This window comes from Drosophila suzukii, chromosome X (assembly GCF_043229965.1).
Source record: "Drosophila suzukii chromosome X, CBGP_Dsuzu_IsoJpt1.0, whole genome shotgun sequence".
NCBI lineage: Eukaryota > Metazoa > Arthropoda > Insecta > Diptera > Drosophilidae > Drosophila > Drosophila suzukii.
The window spans coordinates 3,013,382-3,038,011 of record NC_092084.1 but is presented as its reverse complement, the minus strand read 5'-3'; the positions used below and the strand labels follow the sequence as shown (position 1 = coordinate 3,038,011).

At 38.0% G+C, this 24,630-nt stretch overlaps 2 protein-coding genes across 3 annotated transcripts in view; both read right to left on the bottom strand.

Annotated features, from left to right (window-relative positions):
* Positions 1-699: 699 nt before the first annotated feature.
* Positions 700-1,858, bottom strand: LOC108015055 (uncharacterized). The gene has a single exon (XM_017081295.4). The coding sequence runs from the start codon at positions 1,667-1,669 to the stop codon at positions 1,436-1,438; it is 234 nt and encodes a 77-aa protein (XP_016936784.1). The 5' UTR covers positions 1,670-1,858; the 3' UTR covers positions 700-1,435.
* A 1,920-nt stretch (positions 1,859-3,778) lies between these two features.
* The window catches only part of alpha-Man-Ia (alpha-Mannosidase class I a), a 57,997-nt gene continuing 37,145 nt past the window's right edge, over positions 3,779-24,630 (bottom strand). The window contains exons 1-7 of one of the 2 annotated variants that reach the window (XM_017081656.4): positions 20,626-20,953; positions 16,693-17,380; positions 6,754-7,366; positions 6,159-6,383; positions 5,960-6,098; positions 5,632-5,893; positions 3,779-5,564 (exon numbers count right to left, since the gene is read on the bottom strand). In XM_017081656.4, the coding sequence (XP_016937145.3) occupies positions 5,418-5,564; positions 5,632-5,893; positions 5,960-6,098; positions 6,159-6,383; positions 6,754-7,366; positions 16,693-17,304 (1,998 nt within the window). In that variant the 5' untranslated portion in view covers positions 17,305-17,380; positions 20,626-20,953 and the 3' untranslated portion in view covers positions 3,779-5,417. Of the gene's footprint in view, positions 5,565-5,631; positions 5,894-5,959; positions 6,099-6,158; positions 6,384-6,753; positions 7,367-16,692; positions 17,381-20,625; positions 20,954-24,630 lie in introns of those variants that run through there. The other variant, XM_036820274.3, reaches the window with a different exon arrangement.

Here is a 24,630-nt window from a genome sequence, read left to right as displayed (position 1 = left end):
TTCAAAAACTCTAATTTCACCTATCAGCGAACACGAACGATTCGATTGTCAGTACTTTCTAGTTTTTTCGCACACGCACCCGCCGACTCACGCGATAAGGTTAAATATAGTACAAACATGTGTGCACGTCCTTATATAAACAAATTGACACCGGCAAGGAAAAAAACAATTGTATCTCATTTATGATTCTCATTATGCAAGCAAACCTATTTTTTGGGAATGAAATATCATCTAAATAACATAATAAAAAAAGATTTGTGCTTAGCTAGCATTGGCTTCTTTATGCATTTATTCTTGTTTTTCAGTGTATGCCAATCTTAGCATACATAAATACGAACTCTCTGAGAACTGTGTTTGATTATTTTGCAGCGGCGAGCGAATGCAATTAATCGCCCACCCCCACCCAACACCCTTTATTCATCCGCTTTCGTTTTTCACTCTCATCGCCTTAGTTTCAACGGTTTGTTGAACTTGCTTGTAGGACAGGCGATGGAAAAATCACCCGACCATTTCCGAATTTTCCAAATCGAAAACTGAAATCTCAAGTCGCTCTTATCGCACCTTTTTTTCGTTTGACGCCTCGTAGGTGACCTTGGAAAATTTGATAAACATAAAAATCCAAACGAGACGAAACTGAAAACGAAAACAGACCCAACAGTCTGAGTTTGGAATCAAAAAACTGCCAGCATATGGCGTGCGTATATGGGGAGTGCTTCTGTATTTGTGTAGAACTCGTTTTTTAAATGCGTCGTGCGTTTATTGGCGCTCTCTTATACAAATATATCAAAAATTCATAAATTCATAAGCCGTATAAACTGTAGTCTTTAGCTCTAAATACAAATAAAATACGTACAAAATGCTTAGCTTAATTATAGCAAAAAAAAACAGCAAAAATAAATGGAACATGTGCTTAGGTTAGGTTAAATAATAACAACACAGGAAGAAATTTGGCTGCCTTTGGACCTGATATTCCAGTACAAATAGCTCTAGTTTCTCATTTCATATCTATTGCGAGTTGAAAAGTATTACTTTTACGTGGACCTGCTTTTAGTAGACCAACTATTTTAAAGTCAAATTGCAAAAGCACAGAAAATATGGGTTGTCTGACTGCATCTTCACATTTTTATAGCTCATTGTTTTTAAATATCAGTTCTAGGTATGTAAGCATGCTTTAAGGATCACATCCATTTCCATATGATATAATAACAGCACAGAAAAAAAAGGATGGTTTGTTGGGATGCGTATAGCTTATCTTTGATTTCGAAATGAAAAATGGGGTTTATCTCTTGAAATCAAAACTTTGTTCTGCGCTTTCGGTGATTGTTTTCTTTTTAACGGGCTTTCCAAGTGTGTGTCCTCTGCTGAAGTGGCTGATTACAGGCGATGGCCGATTGGTTGGGTTGAAAGGGTCACCTCCAAAGTTTTTGGGTAGAACTTACTCCCTGTCGACTGTGTTCGATGACTCCTTACCGGAGGCCTTACACTGTAAGCAGTAGCTGTAGGATAGCGGCTCCGGGGGCTTGTTGACCCCCATGCTGACCTGGGTGGGCGCTGCCGCCGCTCCGCCCGCGGAGTCAAAGGGATTGGGCTTGCTGTCCACGGGACTGATGGGGAAGTGCTGCCAGTGGGGGCAGGGCATCTGCTTGGGCGGATGGATGGGGAACGGCATGTTCACACTGCTCTTCCTTTGGTTTTCTTCACTGGGGATGGGTTCTTAAGTAGCCACAGTATAGTCTGTGTATCTGGTCTCGATCCGCTGTATCTGTATCTCTATCTGTATCTGCAACTGCAACTCTGCCTGTGCCTGCCGCTCTGCTCGGAGTCTCGATGCGAACTGTGCGGTTTGCTAGAAGCGAAGCGGCAACGTCAACGACCAAAACAAAAAACAAAAACAAGCCAAGCACAAAGAGTAGAACCTTCTCAGCGAACTGAGGCGACCGGCGAATTCCCTGCAACAAAGAAGTATAGTTTTTTTAAATTTCACTATATTTTTTACACTTTTTACACCACCTCTGGATAAACGAAATTTAAAGTCTAATTTCCGCAAAGAGTTATAGAGTTTGACAGATTTCGCCCCTGCTGCTTGGGATCAATATAAATATTTCAAATTAAAAGGTAATACCTCAGCAAATCAATAAAGTAGTATAATAATAATAATAAAATATCATAACTGAAATGAAAGTATATTTTTAAAAATAGTATTCTTACTATTTTGTTTAAAATGTAATGCTTAAAGCAATCCATAAAAACTAAATAGAAGGGCAAGCTAAAGCACCAGGCCAAATAAATGTTATGCCAACGCATTTGTATTTTTAGAATAATACATTTTAAATTGTTTGAACTTTTTGGGTGGGTAAATATTGGTTGACAAACCTTTTTCCGACCACTTGTGTGACTTTTCGAAAATCCTAGGGTATGACAACAACTCGGAGGTACAACAACAGTGCCATCCACGGCATTGCCATGCAGCACGCAGCACACAGCTCACGCACACACCCAAAGCTGGTCTGGCGGGCTCGTCTAGTCAACAAAGAAAAAGAGAGCACAAAGAGATAGGGAGCGAAAGAGAGGCAACACGACCGGTATGGTGCACCTAGAGAAATAGTTTTCAATTATTTGTTTTTACAGAAACCCCACGATTTTATGGTTTGCAAAATGGTGATTCAAAACTACATTTTTTAATGAATAATTAATAAACTTTCTTTTAATTTTTAATTTTCAAATGACTTGCAGAATGGTAGCCCCAAGTTGAGCTTTAAAAGTGCGTTACTTGCCATATCACGATTACAATCGGTTTGAGTTTGAGATACATTTCTTAAGCAGTCTATTAAAAATTATTATTATTAAATTAAACCTTGAGCCAACCAACTGAAACTAGATTTCTTTAGGTGTACTCTCCCGTATGGCTGCTCTCTGTTTGAATTTGGGTGGTGGGCGGTGGGTGGGTGAATGGTGGGTGGCGATTGCAATCGTCGGTGGCACTCCTCCATTTTATGATTATGCTTTGTTCGCACTCGCTTCCCAGCTGTATTTCCCATTCAAGGCATCTTATGCTGGCAAAAGTCGGACTTTGCACGCCAATCGATGTTAACCCACTGAGTAAAAATTTCTATATTGACAGATTTACAAAAAAGGTTTTTTTAAATTAAAAAAACCGTAACCTATCATCAAATTTGTAAATCATAATTTATAAAAATTTATAAACCACGACGATGTAGCATATTTGTAATATATTTTCATTAAAATGCCTTAATACCTTGCTATCTATTATTCTTTGTTTTATTTTATGTGTTGCTTTTTAACAATCCGCCTGTAAGGGGTTAATGAAACGGGCTAGAAGGGTGTATCTGTCGCGACGCACTCCCTTTCCGGGTTCTCGAATCGCCGGCGAATGTTGTTAACCTCACATCGTGCTTTGTGCTCGCCTTTTGTGCAAGTTTCTTCATTAAGTATACGCACATTCAGTTTAAGTGGGCTGCTCATTAATTGAGCTCGACAACTGCTTGCGAAGTGGCTTGTGTGGCAGATACATAAACATATCTGAAAGTGGAATCGATGGGGGATGGGGGTACTTGTTTATAGTCATACACAACATCACTGAGCCATCAATGTGCTGCGAGATAAAAATATATACAGAAAGAAAGGAAAGCTGAAAAAACAATGCATTTTCAAGATTGTATATTTTCTATTAAGTATTCAAGTGGATTTTTTGGTGCCCCTTCTGAAACCAACATCCTTAAAGTTCCCAAAATACTATGCAATTACAAATTGCAAAACATAAGTTAATTATTAGATCTTTATTAGACTTATGATTTAGGCAAAATACAATTTTCATCGCCAGCAGCTCAGGGACTGCCGTTGATGAACGCATTGTGTGTGATGCATTTACAAACTGCCATTGAAATCTATTTTTTATGCTCCGCCATCGGACACATCCTATATCTCGCTATTGGCCTCAATTCTAATTTGATCTAAACAAAAAAAGTTGGCTCTAAGGACTAAATTTACGCTTAGTTAGTGTCGACTTACTTTTCTTTAGCGTTCTATTATTTTTAGCCTTTAGCTTGCGTTTTTAGCTTTTCTGGTTTTTCGTTTTAATTAAATTTGATATTATTTTATTTCCTTAAAATGTTTCTTTAAAATTCTTCGGTTTTACATTAGGGTCTTAGCTTATGTTTATGTTATTTTTACTTTTGTTAAATCACTTTACACAGCACAAGCTGCGTAGGTTAAAAAAAAAACAATTAAATAACTTCTATATTTCATTTATCATGCGATGCTTGTGGCTTACTCTATGGATTACAGTTATAAATAGAATTATAAATATGATTATTATTGGTATTATTATTATAAAAAACCTTTACAGTTGTTAAAAATTAAATTACCATTCGCTCGGCTCGTGCCATCGTATAATTAATTTACTTTAACAATTGCCTACGTTTTATTTGATTTAATTAAATACAAATATATATTTATTTAGGTATATTTTTATATATATTTCATTTGCTTTCGTTTCGCTTGATGTTCTGGATTTAAGGTAATTCGCGTTACATTTGTTTCGTCACATAAAGTAAGCTAGACTCTATATTAGATTTACGTTTAAATATTTAGGCTACAAAGTAAACAATATTGTGTAAGAATATATATTTGTATAAATATCAATTCGATTTTCTTCTGCCTTCATTTTGCAAGGAAAGCTAATAGAAATTATATACAAAACAAAGTGGTCAAAGATTCGAATTGGAAATCAGCAGAGTAGATCAGTAGATCTATCGAAATGCCCGCCAAGTGGCCATCTATCCATTAATCCACACAGAGACATAGAATGCTTGTAGAGATAGTTACGTAGCTGGTTAGTGAGAAAGAGCCTTGTTCGAACGCAAGGTAAATCATAATAAGAACACCTGAGTTTTACATTTACACATATATCATATATCGTATATCATAATTAATATCAAGAGTGTTTGCCTACGTCTACATCATTCGCTTTCGCTTTTAAATGGAAATTGAGGTCTCCCCAGCGTCAACCTCTGTCAACTATTTGGATTATTATATACCCCATGGGGTAAATAAAAAAGAGAGAGAGACTCGGAGAAACTTGTGCAAACAGTTAAGGACTAAACTACGATATATCCGTTAGCGTTTAAGTTCCTATATATGTGCAGGCTTTATAAATATGTTACATTGAAAGTTTCTCGTGTCGTGTTTGTGTGTGCCTGGCTGTTGTAAACATGCAATAAATTTCGTACGCACTTGTCATCATCACGTAAACATCACTAAACTAAAAACTTAAACCAAAGGCAAAAAAAAAAACAGTTACGATGTGGTACACGACATAAGTATGCAAATATCGAGAGCTAAGTAAGGTGCATTGCTAGGGACAGCCCGAACAGCCAGCGAGGCAGCAACCAGCCCGTTTACGAGGCATTCGAGGCCGGCAGCGTTACGGGGGCCTGCCTGTAGTACGCATTCGCCCCCTTGATGGGCAGCGGATGGGCCTCCGTGTTGAACACCCACTCGTCCAGCGGCAGCACCGAGTCGTCCGAGAACAGCAAGTACAGGTACTGAAACCAAAATTGATTAATTCCATGTTTAATGGGAGCTTGAAGACATTTTCAGGCAAATATTCACCTTGAGCGTCTCGGCGAGGAAGAAGCTCTGCTGGACGTCGTCCTTCTGCGGCTCCTGCTGGTAGACGTTGCGCAGGCCGCAGTATCCGTGCGCTGTGCGGCAGTGCTTCTCCAGGGCGAGGACCGCCTCCCAGCCCCAGTCGCGGTACTTCTGGTCGTGCGTGAGGCGCCACAGCACAAAGTAGCTCTCAAAGGTCTCCGGCCGCAGGATGTAGTACTTCTCCTGCGATCTCAGTGCTCGCGCCTCCACGGCCTCGCTGAATCTACATGATCATGATGCGAATTAGTATATCATTATGCTAATTTAGGGTTGTGCTAGGTGAACCCACCGAAAGGCCTCGGGGCCCAGCTGAGTGGGTGCTCGAATGTAGCTCTCGTGGCAGGTGTTAGTAATGCCCTTGCCCACCTCCATGTACTTGTCCGTATAGTCATTTTGGCGCGTGGCAGCTCCCAAGGCGAAAAGGCCACCTGAAAAAAAGACAAATGATTTAAATACTTTTCAAGTTGTATTAAGGCAAGCATACATACCTGAGAAGCAGGCCAAATGGTCCATCTTGTGCTCCAGCCGATCAAACTTGAGATCAGAGACATACGTTAGTCCGCCGGGACTGGTACGAACCATCTTGTCCAAAATGGCCAGCATCGCCTCGTCGAACATCTCGCGGGCCTCCTCGTCCGTTTGGCCGGATTGCAGCCAGGCCTTCAGCAAGTACTCGTAGTAGCTGTCGCCCAGGGCGCCCAAGGACATGTGAACTGTGTGGTAGTAGAACAATTTAGAATTGGTCAAGAAAAATATACTAGTCTATGGCTGAACCAGTCAAGATCTACAAAAGACATATCATGTACATAATATAAAATCTCCTTTTTAACGTCTCGTTTCTAGAAAAACTTATTTGGGTACAATTTCTTTCATAAAATCAAAATCATTTTATCATTAATCTAATAAGAAAAATGTAACCAGTCAAGAAACGCGGAAAAATGTGTACTTCTACTACATTCCGACGTCTAGCTATATACAAGAACATTTCGGTAACATAACTAACATTGGTTCAAAGCATTATTAAAATACAACAAATATAAAAAATATATGCCGGACCACCTGACTGAACCCCCCCACACTTACGCTGTCCCCATTTGCCTGTCTTGGGATTGAGGAAGTTGGGGTACAGGCCCTTGGGTTTCTCGATCTCCTTGAGCACCTGGCGGATGGTCTGTACTCGCTCCCGGTACAGTGGGTTCCCGGTAATGTCGCTCAGGTAGGCGAACTCCAAATGCAGGGTGCCGAACTCAGAGAGGATGGAACTGCCTCCCGAAGCCCAGCCGTAGTTCTTGGCCCCGCCGGTCTTGGTGTTGACCAGCGCGTAGGGAATCCCCGTGGGTGTTTGAAAGGCGGGCAGCAGCTTGTCGGCAATGTGCTGGGCCTTCTCCTTGTACAGTGGATCCCCCGTGAAGGCGTACAGCGTCAGCATGCCACCCACAAATCGAATGTTCGTCTCGAAGACACTCAGCTCCGCACTTATATTGTCCAGGGAGAACTTTCGCTCGATCCAGTCGCGACCCTCGCGATACTCCTTCTCCAGTCCCATGATGTACAGGGTGTCCAGTCCGTCGACGATCGTGGCCCCCAGATCGTAGGCTCCGAAGATACTGGCCGAATGGGGACGCTGCGACAGCGGACGCAGTTCGTTCTTGCCCCACGCATACAACTTGTAGTTGTGCCACGCATGCTCCATCATCTGAAAGATATGAAGTTGGAAATTAGTTGGATAATGCAATAGGTCATTCAAATAAATGTACTATAAATATATGGTATATTTTATTTGGATATGGATAAATTTCATTTAAAATATTCTACAAATATACATAGTATACTTTATAGTACACCACTTATTGGTTTCCGCTTTCACCATCGACAATTTCTTCCCATGTAAGCGATAAGCCGAAACTAAGATTTAATACCCTTAAAATCAATGATTTATTTTGTTAAACCACAGAAGCCAGATGTTTCAATTTAAAAATTGCAATTGAAAATCGTTTGCGTATGCAACACACCTAACGTTTAAGAACCCTCAAACAAATCGCAATCATTTTGCATGGATACAATATGCAGATTTGCGCACATTTCACGTTATTTCTATATTTACTCTCTGCTTAATATTTGGCCTTCGTTGGAAATTCGTTTCATATTTAGTTTCTCGCTTTCAACTCGGCTTGAAATGTATGCATACGTCAGTGGGACTGTGTGTTTGAGTTGATTTTCCTTTTTTCCAATTGAATATCGCCCAGTTACACACACATACAGACCTGGAAAGTCACGTACTTGGCGGTGGCCGCAGAAATGTTAATAAAATGGACAGCGGAAAATCTGTTTCACAGATATATGTACTATTATTGCGCATTTCGTGTATCCTAAAATTTTATTTTTCCCAACGAGGAGAACATTAAAATAAAATCTACATAAAAATAATTTACGAATGCAAAGATAGTTTTATATACCGATAAAAAAAATGTGATTATAAAAACTATCTTATTTGTATTCCAATTTTAATCTCTAATTTGTTCTAAGAAAAAAAATATTTTGATTATTTGTTTTATTTAGCCTTATATTTCTCCTATAATATTAATAAGGAGAACTTTGTGTTCTATGTCCTATTAAATGGCAATAAAAAATTAAAAATAAAATAATATAAAATAAGTTGTACACTCCATAAATATGAAATTCATTATTTAAATACTGTAGATAGTTTAAATATTCGACTCTATATTTTTCAATTAGGCTATATAGCTCCAATCTTTTTCCATTTGGCTTAGTGCAAGTATTTGGCTATGCACCTGTGTGGGTGCGCTTCTGCGTGTGTGTGTGTTTGCATTGGTGTGGCCTCTGCTATTTTGCATTTTGCCATGTACTTCCGCTCTCACACACACACACGCGCTCTCACACACAGCATAATTCGGCATTGCATACTTTGGAGCGCCATCCTCTTTCTCCTTTCTCCTTTCTCCCGCTCTTGGTGTGGCTTTCATTTGGGTATTTTTTGCAAAAATTAAATTACGACCACAGGACAAAGCACTCAGCAAGGACCACCCCCCTGCCCCCGCCCCATTACTTTCTCCACATCCCCATGTTTGCTTTCGCTGGGAGAAATGGGAGAGAAAAGGAGCAAGTGAGGGCTGAACAAATATTAACAATTTTCCCGGTAATTAATTAAAGTCCAACGCGTTGACATAACCTACTGGAAACCACCCACCCCTTTAACCCCCTAAATGTTTGGGCTCAAATCACGCAACGCTTAAATGCGGTCCTATTAAGGGGTTAAGGTCGGCCCTTACGGTGAAGGTCGGGGCTTAGTTGGGGTTAAGCATATAGGAAGTGTTTCAATTAATTTGCTATTTAGTTCCGCAAAATCTCAACCAACTATAATAGAAAAATGTATACCTTGTTAACTTTTTTTTAAGTATTGAATTTAGCTGTAATTATATATTAATTTGTAGTTTTGCCATCGATTTTTAAGGATTTTTTCCTGATTAAATTGCACTCTTATTTTTGCATTACCCCTTTGCCTGTTTTGTACTCAACCTAATTAGCAATGTTTTATTTGCGAATTACACTCTTAACAGCAAAAAAAACCCATTTATCCGAGACCACGCCCCCATGGCGCCCATAAGCCCCGGAAAACCCCAAAGCCGGTGGTCAGCAAGGGAAAGGTATATAGTAAAAACGAGAGAGATGGACTGAATGAAGAACCGCTGTCAGTGAATTAAAAGTCGAAATGTTTACAGCCCGCAAAAACACTTTAAACGGATTACAACAGCTGGCAGAAAGTGTGAGAAAGGGGGCAAGGATAAAGGATGGCGGGCAGGACGAAGGACGAAGCACAGAGGTCAACAGGCATTGAAACGGAAGCAACTTTTGTGCTTTCCTCCGGCTGTTTCTTCTCAGATTTTGCGTGACTTAATGAGCCGCAGCTCAGATTGATGGATGAAATGCAGGAATGTTAAATGAAAGTGGAAAACATAAAGATACAGGTATATATTTTGCATATTTGCAAACAAAATCTTGCAAATCTATAAATATATTTGGTGATTATAAAATGCAATTAATAATAATACCAATAAATGAACTACACTTTCTTGTTATATATTGTCAAAGATATACCCTTAAGCCATGGCTGGTTTTCAATTTAAGTGGCAGTCTAAGCACTGACAAAAGAGCACAGTATCTCAATCATCAAGTCGACTAATTTACGGAAATTGCTTGATGGATTTGACTGATTGATTGAATAATTTTGGTATTCTTGTGGCCCACACAAACACACACTCATCCATCTGGCTTTATTTCGGTGGGTGGGTGGATGAGTTGGTTGTGTGTGACTGTGTTTGGATGTCTTCATTAAGCATCAAGTTATATCCTGGCAATGTGCAAACGTCGCTCAAAACGTGCCACCGGCGCAGGAATGTCAGCCTCAAATGGATGTGCGTGAGTGCGACACCGCCGTGAAGCCACAGTGAACCCTCGAAACAGGGACCACTCCTATTTAGTGGACAGAAAATAAGGCCCACTTTACATGCGTAGTTAAATAGAAATGGAGAAATCACAGGGATTTTGTTATTACTCGTAAAAGTGTCTAAAAGTATGCAGGGAATACTTTTGAGCATTCTAAAAATTTATTGTAGCATACTTTAAGACACCTTTACGAGTGATAACAAAACCCTTGTGATTTCTCCATTTCTATTTAACTAAGCATGTAAAGTGGGTTTTATTTTCTGTATTGCAAATTGGTTTAAAAAAGGGTGCTTCTTTTTCCACCACAGGAAATACCTCCTGTACTTCAACGTATGTGTTTTTGTATATTGGTATGCTGGAACATAATTTCCGCAATGGAATGGCCCAACATGGCAGCAAGGGAGCGAGTTGTAGGGATGGGGCACGCAGAGTGAGAGGCAGGTAGCGAGTGGTAGACACTCGTCATATGTCACAATCTGTCCACATCCCAGACGGCAGGTGACAAAATCCTGCACCGAAAATATATACCTATGTAACGTGCTTAAAACAGCAATTTGTGAGTATTTTCAGCGATAGTTATAGGTCTCACAATGAATTACAAGGTTTTGTTTAGTCTGTAATTTTTTTTAAATAACATGTTTTATTTTAAAATTAGGACACGATTTTTTAAAACTCATTAATTAACGCTGACAATTACTTTTTCCAGTTGATTTATGAAAGTATTTAGTATTACAATGCATTTGTATTGTTTTTGCTGCTTTAGCGCCAATTGAAGTCTGAAAAATGTGATTATTTTTCACTGTTCACTGTGACGATGTGCCCCGAATTTCGCGCAGTGTAGGCTGTCGCACACTTCTAGTTTTGCGCTTGAGTTTGAGGCATGCCACAGCTGAATGTTGGCACTCGCTGGAATTGTTTTCCGTCAGCCGCTGGCACGTGACTTTCGTCATTCACTTGATGGCATTTCATTTCAGTCGTGTTCTCATTTTAAAAGCCCCGCACAGAACAAGCTATATCCTTCTCGTTCCCCACCAGTATCGCTTGCTCTGTTCCGATTTTTCCCCTTTCCAGTACCCGTCGCCCTCTTCGTATTCGCATTCGTCCTTTTCCATCTAACTTTAATGACAGTCCCCGGAGAACTGGGCGATTTACGAGCGCAATCTTTACAGCCAAAAAATGAAAAGTTCAAATTGCAAAAATAAGAGAGAAAGAAAGAGAGAGTGATACAAGCGGATGGAATACGGAAAATGCGGGGCTGCATCATCTTTAGCTCCCCATAATTGAATAATCCAAAATATTTTCAATGCAACTTTTGCGAGTACAAAGTTTTTAGCCCAACAAAGGGGAACAAAGCGGGAGTTAAGGACTCTACAACAAAAATACCGAAAAATACCATAAAGGAGTAAAAGTTGAAAATTGTTTGCAAAAATATGCACGCTCACACACCGAAAAAAAGATAGAAGGAAAAAACAACATCCCAACTTCCTTGGCAGCGAAAAAGTTTAACCAGAAACTCTGGCAAAGAAAAATCATTTGCTTGAGGCCATAAAATAATGCAAGAGACGCGGCGAGAGCTTTTCTTCCCAACTTTCCTCCTGCAATCTAGTTTTCCCTTTCACTTCGCCTCTGTCGCTTAATCTTAGAGAATATATTTAGCCGAATCTCAGCACTTCAACTGACTCGATCTTATAAGTACCCTAGAATCTTAAAAGATTTTAGGAGCACCATAGGAAAACGCGTTAAATGGGTTACATGGCGGTTTTGACCCAAAATACTAGCACTTTTTAATGATTTTTTTTTTAAATATTTGGAAAGTTATTTTAAGCTTACATGTCATTCCCAAAAAAAAAATTGGGTTTTTTTTCATCTTTATTTCCCAATAAGAAACTCTTAGCCCAGCATACCGGCCGTCCTTTAATCGCCACTGGATATTTTTGGGAAAACAATCTAACTATTTGCATTTAGGTGCCGGCGGCTGCTGCGACTGTGGGGCAGTTTTTGGGGAGTGGGCGTGGCCCCAGGCCAAAATATGAACTAAAGTTTTTGCCAAGGAAATTACAGAACAGAGATTAAATGATAAAAAAAAAATGTGAAAATAAAAACATGGCTGGGAAATTGAATGCAACGGCAGAAGAAAACATGAGCGAATATTTGTATTGTTCGGTAAAATGATAAGAAAGAAAGTTTCCAAGAAAATAACTATGATTTCTCGTTTCTCCCATTTCTACTCTAGCTCTAATTCCCGCTTACGTTGCGAAATTTCAAAGTGTTTTGCACTTTTCCTCCGCTTTTCTTCCCTTAACTAGCCGCTTTAACCCCTTGCTGACCCTGTGCTATTGACAATGATACTGGTCAAAACGAAACGGTCAAAATGCCCCAACACATGGCCATCGGTCAAATACACACAAATACCCATACCAATGCCACTGATCCGATTGAAGGACAACAAAAAAGAAAGAAAACTGGGTTAGTGTCAGCGCGCACTGCTGTTTGTTGTTGTCATTTGGTCTTTTCGTCCAACTGATGACCGCACAGTGGTCAAAAAGCTATAAGAAAGTGCTGCAACAAGCAGAGGGTCCCGTGTTCATACACACAGAAAGGGGACATGATATTTTAAAGAGTGTCAAAATTCTAATCATTTTTAAGTTTGATTTTTCGGAATGAGAACTTAAAACTGCACTTCCATAACTTCTGCTATTGGACCCGGAATTTGAAGTTTGATATCTTTATGAGTTTGTAGTTGAATTTTCTAATGATATACATTAAAATTATCCTTTTTAAAGAGGGCCAAAATTTTAACCCATTTTCATGTTCGATTTTTCCGTATTTCAAATGGATTTCGGAATGGGAAGCTAAAACTGCACTTCTAGATTTCATAACTTCTGTTATTGGACCCCGATTTCGAAGTGTGATACCTCTATGAGTTTGTAATTGAATTTGCTAATGATATACATTTAAATTATTGCTTTTAAGGAGGGTCCAAATTTTAACCCATTTTCATGTTCGATTTTTCCGTATTTCAAGTGGGTTTCGGAATGGGAAGCTAAAACTGCACTTCTAGATTTCATAACTTCTGTTATTGGACCCCGATTTCGAAGTGTCATACCTTTATGAGTTTGTAGTTGAATTTTCTAATGTTATACATTTAAATTTTCTCTTTTGAAGAGGGTTTAAATTTTATCCCATTTTCATGTTCAATTTTTGCGTATTTCCAATGGATTTTGGAATGGGAAGCTAACACTGCACTTCTAGATTTCATAACTTCTGTTATTGGACCCCGATTTTGAAGTGTGATACCTCTGTGAGTTTGTAATTGAATTTTCTAATGATATACATTAAAATTATCCTTTTTAAGGAGGGTCCAAATTTTAACCCATTTTCATGTTCGATTTTTTCGTATTTCAAGTGGGTTTCGGAATTGGATGCTAAAACTGCACTTCTAGATTTCATAACTTCTGTTATTGGACCCCGATTTGGAAGTGTGATACCTCTGTGAGTTTGTAATTGAATTTTCTAATGATATACATTAAAATTATCCTTTTTAAGGAGGGTCCAAATTTTAACCCATTTTCATGTTCGATTTTTTCGTATTTCAAATGGATTTCGGAATGGGAAGCCAAAACTGCACTTCTAGATTTCATAACTTCTGTTATTGGACCCCGATTTCGAAGTGTGATACCTCTATGAGTTTGTGGTTAAATTCTCTAATGATATACATTAAAATAATCCTTTTTAGAAAGGGTCGCAATTTTAACCCATTTTCTTTCCACTGTGCGGATTTTGGTATTTTTTTCTTCTCTATTGGTTTTCCACTTGGCCCGGCGATTTTTGGCGGCCAGCTGAATTGGTCAATGCTACGCAATGTTGTCCCCCAAAATGCCACGCCGCTTTTCCCATTTCCCCAGCTTTCCTCTTCGCTTACTTTCACCTTGGACAAGTGGCTCAGTTGTCTGCGTTTGGCTTTTCAATGCTTCGTTCGATTCGCTCGCCGCGCTTTTCCCACCCCTCTCCAGCGCCCGTTTTTCATTTCGATTCCCGTTGTAATTTGCATGGACAAACTGGGTGGAAAAACTCGAGGGGCGGCGGATGGGTGGTCTTTGGGGGGCGGAGATTAGCAAAGAGGGGCGGACAAATGGCTGAACACAATTCGATTATTAGCTGCCGACATGTGTAGAACATGAAAAGCAAAACAAGGCAGCACAAAAAGGGGAAAAACAAGCCAAGTGAACAATGGAAATAATGAAGGGAAAAGGAAAACAAATGGCGGGAAAATCGCCACCGATGGAAATTCTACCCAATGCTAAGGCTTTTCAAGAGAAAATTCTGAACTTGAAATATTATTAGGGCTTCTTTTTTGCCTTAAAAAAAAATATTTTAATATGATTATCAAATAAGTTATTTATAAAGCCACTCGAATCCACATAAATTACTTATGGGAACAAAACAATTACGAATGGTATACCTTCTCAGGGGTTATATACACTTGTAATTGTATAAAGTTCAGTATTGAACAATCCAGTAGGTAAAACATACTCAGCCATCAATATTAGCCAGCCTTAGTTATACATATCTTTAAGCTTTCCATTTGCCCCATCACAAAGCTGTATCATCAATTCCAAGTTAACTCACCTGCAATGAGAAATAATCGGAAAAGAACAATGAATAAAACATTAGAGGAAAACAGGGCGATGAAGTAGCCCAACAAGAACAAGAAAGTTAAATTGCAACAGATTGTTTCCCTCACATTTTCCGCTCTGATGCCCCCTTGTATCAGCAATGAAAATTGCAATTCTTAAGCTACCCTTGTCATATATAAATGTCTTCATTTGTATTTCACCCCTCTCGGCTTTCAGATTTTCCAGGTAAATCGTAATCACACATTCGTTCACCTACAGTATTTGCATCCCCTCGCAAATGGAAATCATTGTCCCCGTGATTGAGGTATGTATATCAATCTCCAGCAGGTAAATGGAAATTTAAGTCAATAAAATGCAATCTGGGTTCAAGTTCTCGCTCAAATTAATCAAGCTGTCCTCGGGTTTTGTTATCCACACAACTAAATCCTATTCAGTTTGATTGGCATTCCTAAAGCGTGCTTTAAATTTAAGATTAAAATAGATTCCAGTCTTATTTTGCAGTTGAATTTTAAGAAAACTTGAATTTCCCAACACTTTAAGCGGTTTAAATAACATTAAATAGCTCAGAGGTTCTTAAAATGTCTTTTTTCGTTGAGGTATTTTAATTATTCTTTTTCAAATGGAATTAAAAAGTGTCAACACTGCACAAAAATATTTATATCTTTATAAGACCCAGCATTTTTTATTTGTATTGCCTATTTAAGTAACATAGTTTAGTATTTATTATACTTTTCTAACACAAGAGTGTTTATTCCTTAAATGTGATATATGTCACTCCTGTGAGTTTTTGTTATATTTTCCCCACACAAGATTATTTCTTTCTTAAATGTGGTATATTTCAGTCTTGATGCCCGCCTTTTTGCAGTGTATTTTCAACAGCATATTGTTAGAATTTTGTATACTTTTCCAACATTACAGTTCTTTAGTATATTTTCAATTGAAATTTGTTAGCATCTATTATACTTGTCTACACTGGAGTACTTATTCCTTAAATGTGGTATATCTCACTCTTGTCCCCCTCCCTTTTGACAGTGTATTTTCAACTGCATTTTGTTTAGGCGCATCGCCTTAGTCAAGGTCGTCGCTTTCCACGTTCTATACGTATCTACTTCCAGTTGACACGGGCTTTTGGGCCGTTAAAGCGTAAAGCAATTGGCACAGGACCTCCCCCTTGCGACGCCCCTGCCATTGCGCCAAAACGAAGGGGGGGCAACTATAGCCAACCACGTAATGGCAATTGTACAAGAGAAGGAGCCAAGTGAGCGTAATAAACGCCAAGATTTAGATCACATTCACTAGCGGATAAGTTGGGCGTTTTAGGCGGCTTTAAAAGGGGGTTAGTCAGGGGCTTCGAAGGTGCGCTTTACGAGGGGGCTGCTGTCGGGGAACTTGACACCTCCTCCTCTAGTTTATTTTTTCCTCCTTTTCTTGTTGTCACGTGCTTGTTTAACGTCACCCTGGTGTTTCACAAACCGGCTCAATAACACCGCTGTCCATTTATCTGTGAGTCGAACATTATCCTGGTATTTTCTACCCCCACTTCATTGCTGGGAAATCTTTCCAGTGTTGAGAATGGGGTGAAAATACCACATAGTGTTTGTTACTTTCCAAGAAGTTGCAGAACACTTGGTCGAGTGTCTTGCTAAAATCAATATAAATTGTTATACTCCATCCATGAAAATGAAATATTCCAATCATTTGCGACAAATTGTATTTTTTTCTTCCTTACTCATATAATATTAAGTTTGCTCATTAATTTATTTTTCCAACTATATAGTGGGGCATTTAATGAAAACTTAAGCCATAATAAAGGTCCGAAACGGATACTCCAATTTGGGCTTCACACCTTTAACAGCGCCGTTTAACCCGTCAGGTGGGCAGCAGGCAGCGGGCAGCAGACAGCCCTTAACCCTTGACTCACCTTGACGACTTGGTTTCGCTTTTCGTAATCAATCAATCCGCTGGAGGCGTTGTACTTGACCCCGCCGAAGGGCAAAGGTGGAGAGTGCACGTTCTCGACCGCGTAGGATGGTGGCGATATGGTGGGCTCACCGGAAGTGGGCAGGGGTGAAGGATCTCCGGAAGAGGGCAGGGATGTCAGATCTCCGGAAGAAGGGTGAGAGGGCAAAGCTGGAGCAGGAGATGGCTGTTCGGAAATGGCTTCCGACGACTCCTTCAATTGATTATCCCGGACTTTCAGCTTTCTGCCACCAATAACAGCGGATATCTTGGGCAATTCCAACTGCTCCTGCAGCTCCTGCTCCTTCTGCATCTTCTCCTCCTCCGAATCCCCACTGCTGCCATTCAACTTTAGATACACATTCCGCGGATGATTGTTCACATAGTTCAGCTCCTTGATCTGATTCTCGTTGTTGCTAACACTATCGCTGGCCACCTTCTCGTTCAACCGAATGATATTCGATAGGTTAATGTTGTTGATAAGGGTTATTCCGGTGATCCCGACCAGGATGATCACAAAACAAATCCCGGCAATCAGCAGGAGCGGCGTGGTTTTCGACGTTTTCGGACACATTTTCACTTTGATTGATCAGGTCTTAACTTATAGTTTTGATTTTTATTTACTTTTGTATTTTCCGGGATCTCATAGCCTAATTTATAAAATATATACGCATGCAACAGTTCCAAGGGGTTCAAATATCGGTTTGAATATGAAAAGTCTTCATATAACACATAAATCTATGGCTTGGTCAATGCTCTGATATTCCTTTATAAACTTATATTTTCTGCTTAAGGACACCTTTAATTTTTCCTTGTATTTACATCTATAGACGATATTTCTTTCCAGATTTCTATTTGTTGTTAAGGATACCTTTAATTCCCCCTTGTATTTACATCACTTGAAGCAATCTTCTTTCCGTTCTGCCTATCCCTAAGTACTTCTGCCCGACAGAGCAATATAAAAGTTGACAAGGTTTTATTGCATTCCTTCGCAATTTTTTTTCACAGCAGCAAAAACCAAAAGGACAACACAAAGTACAAGATTTTCCGCGAATGGAAAGGACAACAACAAATAAAATGTTTCAGCGGATATATGATGAAACTTTTTAGGTGAGAACTGGACCCGTGTAGTGTCCAAAGTGTTCTGCCGTCTCCCAAGAACTCGTCCTCCTTTTTTATTCCTACTCGCCATGCATATTATGAATTTGCTCGAGTTTTGTTTGAGCCGCACGACTGCACTTCAAATTCGAATAATCAATGAAGAAATGGGGAAAAGGACATGGGTCGGGTGGAAAATTGGGGGCGAAGCATTGAGAAAGGGGAAGGTCAAGTTGGCTGTGCCAGAATTTTTAAAGCGGTGCTCTTGTGGAGTTTTATAAAACAGACAACCATTACGTATACGCAATATGCCCAGATACTCCGCTGAAAAATTAAGTATACGCCATGTAAGACCAAGATTTGTACCAATTTCAGATACACTTGAAAAGATATAAAAAATAATTAAAAATGACTGCCCACAAAGAATATAAAACCAATCTAGATCACATCAGATCAATCCGATAACAGTCTATTCAGTTGTTTTCATTCATTCGATTTTGTTTTTATTCTATATATTTCTATTTATTTCCCCGCTAACCTCTGCTCCCCTTTGGAAACACAGACGGCGACTGTTTTAATTGAATTCACATCAATTCAGCGCACGCCATTCAACAAATGCCGATTCATATACTACATTCTATACAGTAAATTGCCCAAAGGAAAGACAATGCTGATAAGAAGCTATTACTTTTTATTGCCAAAATATAGAAGCAATTTATCAGGAATCATGAGTAACATTTTTGACTTTACGGAAGAATGCCAAAATTTAATACAGAGACATTAAGCTAAAATACTAATCAAAATTTAAAAAAACCAAACCACATATTTCGGCGAAATATTATAAATATTAGCAATAAACATGCTTTTTCTTTTGTTTTAAGAACTTTCCTAGAATTCTGCATTACTGAAGACAATTACTTTTGAGCATTTATAGAAGAATTTTATCAGGAACCATGAGTAACGTTTATGATTTTCCAGAAAAATATCAAATGAAAAACAAAATCTTACACAATAAATTTACCAATGCTTTATGCTTTTTAGAAATTTCCTAGAATTCTGCTTAGAATCATTATAGAATCATTTTATCATGAGTAACATTTAAGACTTTCCAGACAAAGATCAAGTTTAATATAAAAACAACCAAAATTTGTGGATTTTGTAAAATTTTCAGAAGAATTCTGCGAAGCTAAAGACAAGTATTTTTGAGATTTTACTGTTCAACTGCTCATATTTCATGGGATGAATGGGGCTCTTTGGCATAATGAAAATCGTTGATTAACGATGGGAGCATCTCTAGTTGATTTTCACAAAGAATCTCCCACATAGAGCCCATATATTCTCTTTAATTTTGAGTGTTTATTTTGCTTTTTTTTGCTTTTGGCAACTGCAGCTAGTTAGGGGGCGAAATCATTGAGAGATGCGTTTAAATATAGAGTGAAAAATGGGTGAATGGGGGGTGGGAGAGTGGGCTCAAGGACGCGCTCACTAGGCAGTTGGCAATTAAAAGAAACACGAAATGAAAATAAAACATAAACACAACAAAGTGACACATACACACATGTACGCACACATGGAGTGGTTTTTCCTGGGCGATGTGGAAAACCTGAGGCTGCACAAGGAAAACAAGAGAGAAAAAAACGTGTCAAGCGCAACGGCGGCACTTGGTGAGCGAAGAACGAAGCCGAAGCCTCGGGGCCTCTCTAAACCTCTTTTCGCCCATCCCCACCCACTCCTATTTCCACCCCCCGCCGCCCATCGCCACCCACAATTTCCACGCATTGCACCTGGCAGAGGGAAAGGGACAGCAGCCAGCATTTTCATGGAAAGTTGTGACAAGAAGCTGTCCTCCTTTCGGCTTTCTCAATCAATCTAATTCCCCCGTCTGCCGCAAACACAAAGACTTAATAAATAATCGTCTTTGTCTATACTTAAAAAGCTAACAAATTGGCCTAGATATTCAAATTTTCTAATTTTAAATCTTGAAATTTTGGTGTTTCGTTCTCCCCTAATTGAATTCATAAATATATAACTTTTGGTTATGAAGGTATTTCATCTAAATCAAACATGTTTCTCTAGAAAATTGACCTAGATATTTAAATTTCCTCTTTTTAGATCCTTGAACTCATACATTGTGCTTTCTCATAATTGAATTCATAGATGTAACACTTTAGTTACTAAGGGTAAATTCTTATTCAAGTTTTATTTGATTTTCTTTTTTCATGGAATCCTTTTTTAACAAATTGGTAGACATTTATATTTTATAATATCACATTTTAATCATCTAATATTTTGTTCTCTCATTAAATTCATAGATCTAACTATAAATTCTTCAATATGACTCTGTTTTTAAAAGATAAGATTCTTAATATTTTATTTTTACTTTCCGATAAGCTACTGTTAAATAAATGAATATATATTTTCAGCTGGCTTACCAACTTTATTTGCCTATCATAAACAATTATACTTCTCCAGTTGTATTTGTATTGGTTTTCCCATGATTAGTTCTTTACGACATGGCTATAAATGTGACTAATATTAATGTGATTGGTATCAGAAATATGAAACTTGGGCTCTTCATAACTGTTTGTAAATTATAAGACCCCAATGCCATCTTCATTTCGCACATTTCTCAGTCTCACTTCAGATATTAGCACTTCTGAGAGGTTTAATCATTTTCTGGCACCTTTTTGGCCCTAGTAACTCTGGATTACTACAATCCCCGAAACTAAACACCCCCACAAGCCGAGCGAACGACCGACCTACAGCCCCAACCCACCACCCACTTGATTTTACCCACTTGGAACTGTTGCTCGTGCTCTGAAAATTTCTATTTATTTTCGGTTATAACCAAAATTTAATTGGAACCTCAATTGGCTCGCTCGAGAGTCCACTATTTCAGGGCTGGCGCTTTCGTGACACATTTTATTTACAATAAACGAATTTGTTTCTCCTCCGATATGGCTAATAGTTTGTCTTTCGTTTGTTTTTATTTGTATTTATACTGTGGGCTTGTTGTCTCGTGGCGTGAGTACGGATGTCTTCGAATTTCTTTATTTTTTCTTGTTTTTTTTTCGGAATTTTTCGCGCGTGCACGAGGCGGCAGAGGGCGAAAGCAGAACGAACCGAATGCGGTGACTGAGGCAACACCAATGGGCCAGAGCCAGCCCAACAAAAATGGCCAGCAAACACACAAAAAACACACACAGGAGCCGAAAGCCCAGAGCCGAGCCACAAAACTGCCAGACGAGCGATTCTCTTGAGTCAGAGATGGCACTTTGGCATCGCTTCTTCGATTTTTGTGTAGGTTGCAAATCGGAGAAGGTTTCTTAAAAGGGTTTGTACTTGATATTTGCAATAAACCAGCTAACAACCATGAAAATCATACAGCCGATTGCAGTTTAAAATGTTCTCCACCCACCTACAATATTTTTAACAGATGAACATAATAATTTAAACAAAAAAATTTTTTTTTAATGCGAATTGTCCCTTGAATTGACTTTAACGATTAAATCTTTTAATACGCCGAATTGTAACAGAACTATCTTAATTATCTTTACGTATATCCAAAAAATAGGCATATTTTTTAATGAAACATATACTATACATAAACTATATGAATCAAATTGAAGGATTCTTCAGTTAAATGTTTAGTTTTTTCTTTTATTTCTATCTATCTTAATTATCTGTATGTATATCAAAAATAAAAATAAAAATACTTAATTTATACTTAATGGAAGATCAATAGGTACCCAAAACTATATCAACAGAATTGAAAGATTCTTTATGATAGTTTCTAGCTTTTTTATACTTTATGTATCTATTATTTATCTATAAAAACCTAAATATTTTTTTTAGACATTTTTGGAATGACAACACTGACGGAAACGAAAAGCAGAGCGACAAACGACGAAATCGACGAAGTGCATCGAAAACCGAAGAGATGCTGAGTGAGAGCGGGAAACGGAACGGCAACAGGCGGAACGGAATGAGATGAAATGAAACGGAACAGGCACACACACAAGCACCCAAAGTCACACGCATTGCAATGCGCAACAATTTGGCAATGGAGAAAATTCAAAAAAGCTCCCACCAAAAAGCTAAATTAGGGGCGGCAAAATGATATGGGTCCAAATTCGAAGAGGGAAAACAAAACCAAATGATCCCTGAACGAATCAAAAATATTCCAAAGTGTTACTTTTAATCTTTTTTTTTTAATAATTAAGTATCAATAAAAACCAACCAATATAAGAACAAAACATAACATTTTAAAAGCCCCCCGGCAAATTCCACTGAAAATCATTGCTGAAAACATCGAAAGATTTATATTAATAATTCAATTTATTATATTAATAATTAATAAATTATGCGAAAAGGAATCCAAGCTGCACAAAACGATATCAACTTAACTGGAAAAAAATTGCAAATAAACAAAAGTATTATGACTTAATGTGGCAATTTTACGACAATTAATGGACAGCGATTAATTGGCCACAAAAAGTATAACAATTTCGAATGCTAATTGCGAATTGATGGAAAAAAGGAAGCATGTGCGCGTCGGCTCCACATGCATTTAAATTATGTTTAATTTATGACTGCAAATGGAAACGACAAAGAACACCCTACACAAAAGTCAGGGCCACAAAAAACAACGCACAATAATTATGAACATTTTGTAGACGTCTAGTTGAGTTATTCAACAAAATGGGCTGTAAATATTCATATGGCAAATTCAGCTAAGACCAAGAAAAAGCGGGTCAAAACTCACAGCAGGAAAATGTGAATCATAAAAACGTGTTAAGTATACGCCTGGTATGCATGAGATTACGAAAAAGGACCAAAGAAGGGGGTCTAAATGGCAAAAATTTGTAAAGAAATTGGCAAAGCAGCGACTAATTAGGAAAAGTAACTGGGTTAAAATCTTCTGGCTTTTATTTTAGCCCGCTCCGGATCCCAACGTTTATTTCCTTTTCTTGGGACGCACTTAAGTGATTTTTTTCCTTTCAATGAGAGAAAGCTATGGAAATGAATAAGTTTCTTTGACATCATTTATAGGGAGGGATGATGGGAAAGGTGCATGGTGCATTTGCACCCATATTCAAAAGAAAATACGTTGTTAACAAAATAGTTTTTAATTTTAACATTAAATTTGAGATTGTACACTCAAAAAAAAAATCACCATAAATATTAGAAAATCGCCCGTGATTTCAAAACGCCATTGAATTAAGAAATATTTTCTTGATTATAGAAAAAATGCCTACAATTTAAGGAATTCGCCATAATTTTTTTTTTTTTTTGTAATGAAGAAGAGGAAGAATCCCATTTTTTTCTTCAATTAATGGCGAATTTTTCTTGATTTTTTTTCTTGAAATAATGGTTAATTCTTACTTAAATTTAGGAAAGAAATACCCATATTTTAAGAGAAAGTGACTTTTTTTTATACATTTTGATGGTGGTCTAGCTGGTAAAGACGTCCGGTCAATAAACAATCGAACAAAAGTACGTGGTTCGAGCCCACGCCACGGCAAGTGTAGCCTTTGTTTATTTATTTTTCTTTTTTTTTTTTAATTTATGTAATTTTTATTCTTGTTAGTTTCACTTTTCTATTTACCAAATTGTTTAAACGGTTGTTAAAAAGGTTTAGATTAGAATAAACGTTATTTGTATGCGTAAAGCTGGACCAAAAGCACCTTAGCCCTCTTTAGTCATTGTATGACAAGAAGCACGCGTGGCCGAATGGTTAAGACGTCTTGCTATGGTGTGAGCAGTTGCGGGTTCGAGTTCACGCCGGGGTTGTCTGAGGTAAGGATTTTTCCATTTGTTATATTTATTTATATGTTTATAAAAAGTATTTATATAAAATAAATCTTTAATAAATTCAGGTAAATATAAAAACTTTCAGACTGTAGTATTCCCATGTAATAATTGCCATTAAAATTAGAAACGGTTTTATCCATTCAAAATTCAACATTGCTATACAAAACCAACCAAATTCCTCAAATGTAAGGTGTAAAATGTAAAATGATGTAATCTTACACATAAATATTTTTTTTCTTATTTTAATAAATTTTTCCTTAATTTTAAGGTTTTTTACCATACATTTAAGAAAAATTTGTCATTATTTCCAGAAATGGCAAACCATAAATTCAAGAAAATTATTTATTTAAAATAAAGGTGAGTCGCCGTTGGATGAAAATCATAGGCGATTTTCTTGATTTAAAGGCGAATTTCTTGATTTAAGGGCGATTTTTTTTTTGGGTGTATAAAGCTTATGTGTATTAGGAATTTCTTGTATAATTTGCGAAACTCTTTAATGTAGAGGAGGTCCTCCCTCACCTTTCACGGCTGTCATCTTCTTGCAGGGCTGAAAAATGTGCTCCACTAATTCCCTGTCAACTTGGTTAATGTCCTTGCCCCGCCCCCTTTTCGCTGTATTGTTCCTTTCGCCTTCTGCCAACATAAATTAATTCGCTTGCATTCCTTTCTTTCGTCCTTCGTCCTTTTGTCTTGGCATTTTCATAACAATAACTTATTTGGCCATAAGCCCCACTAAGTAAGTTACTAACTGGGTAAGTAAGTAGGTAGGTAAGTAGATGAGTAAGTAGGTAAGTAAGTGAGTGAGTGCGCGGTAGCATTTTGGCACTTATCGCCGGGAAAACAACAATAGAACTACACAGTGTCAAAACAAGCAAAGTGAGACAACGAACCGCCGTATCTGTGGCCGCTGCAAAAACATTTCAGAATCGAAAGGGGCTCAGGTGAGAAAATAACACATAAGTACTAAAATAAAATCATAAACTAAAAA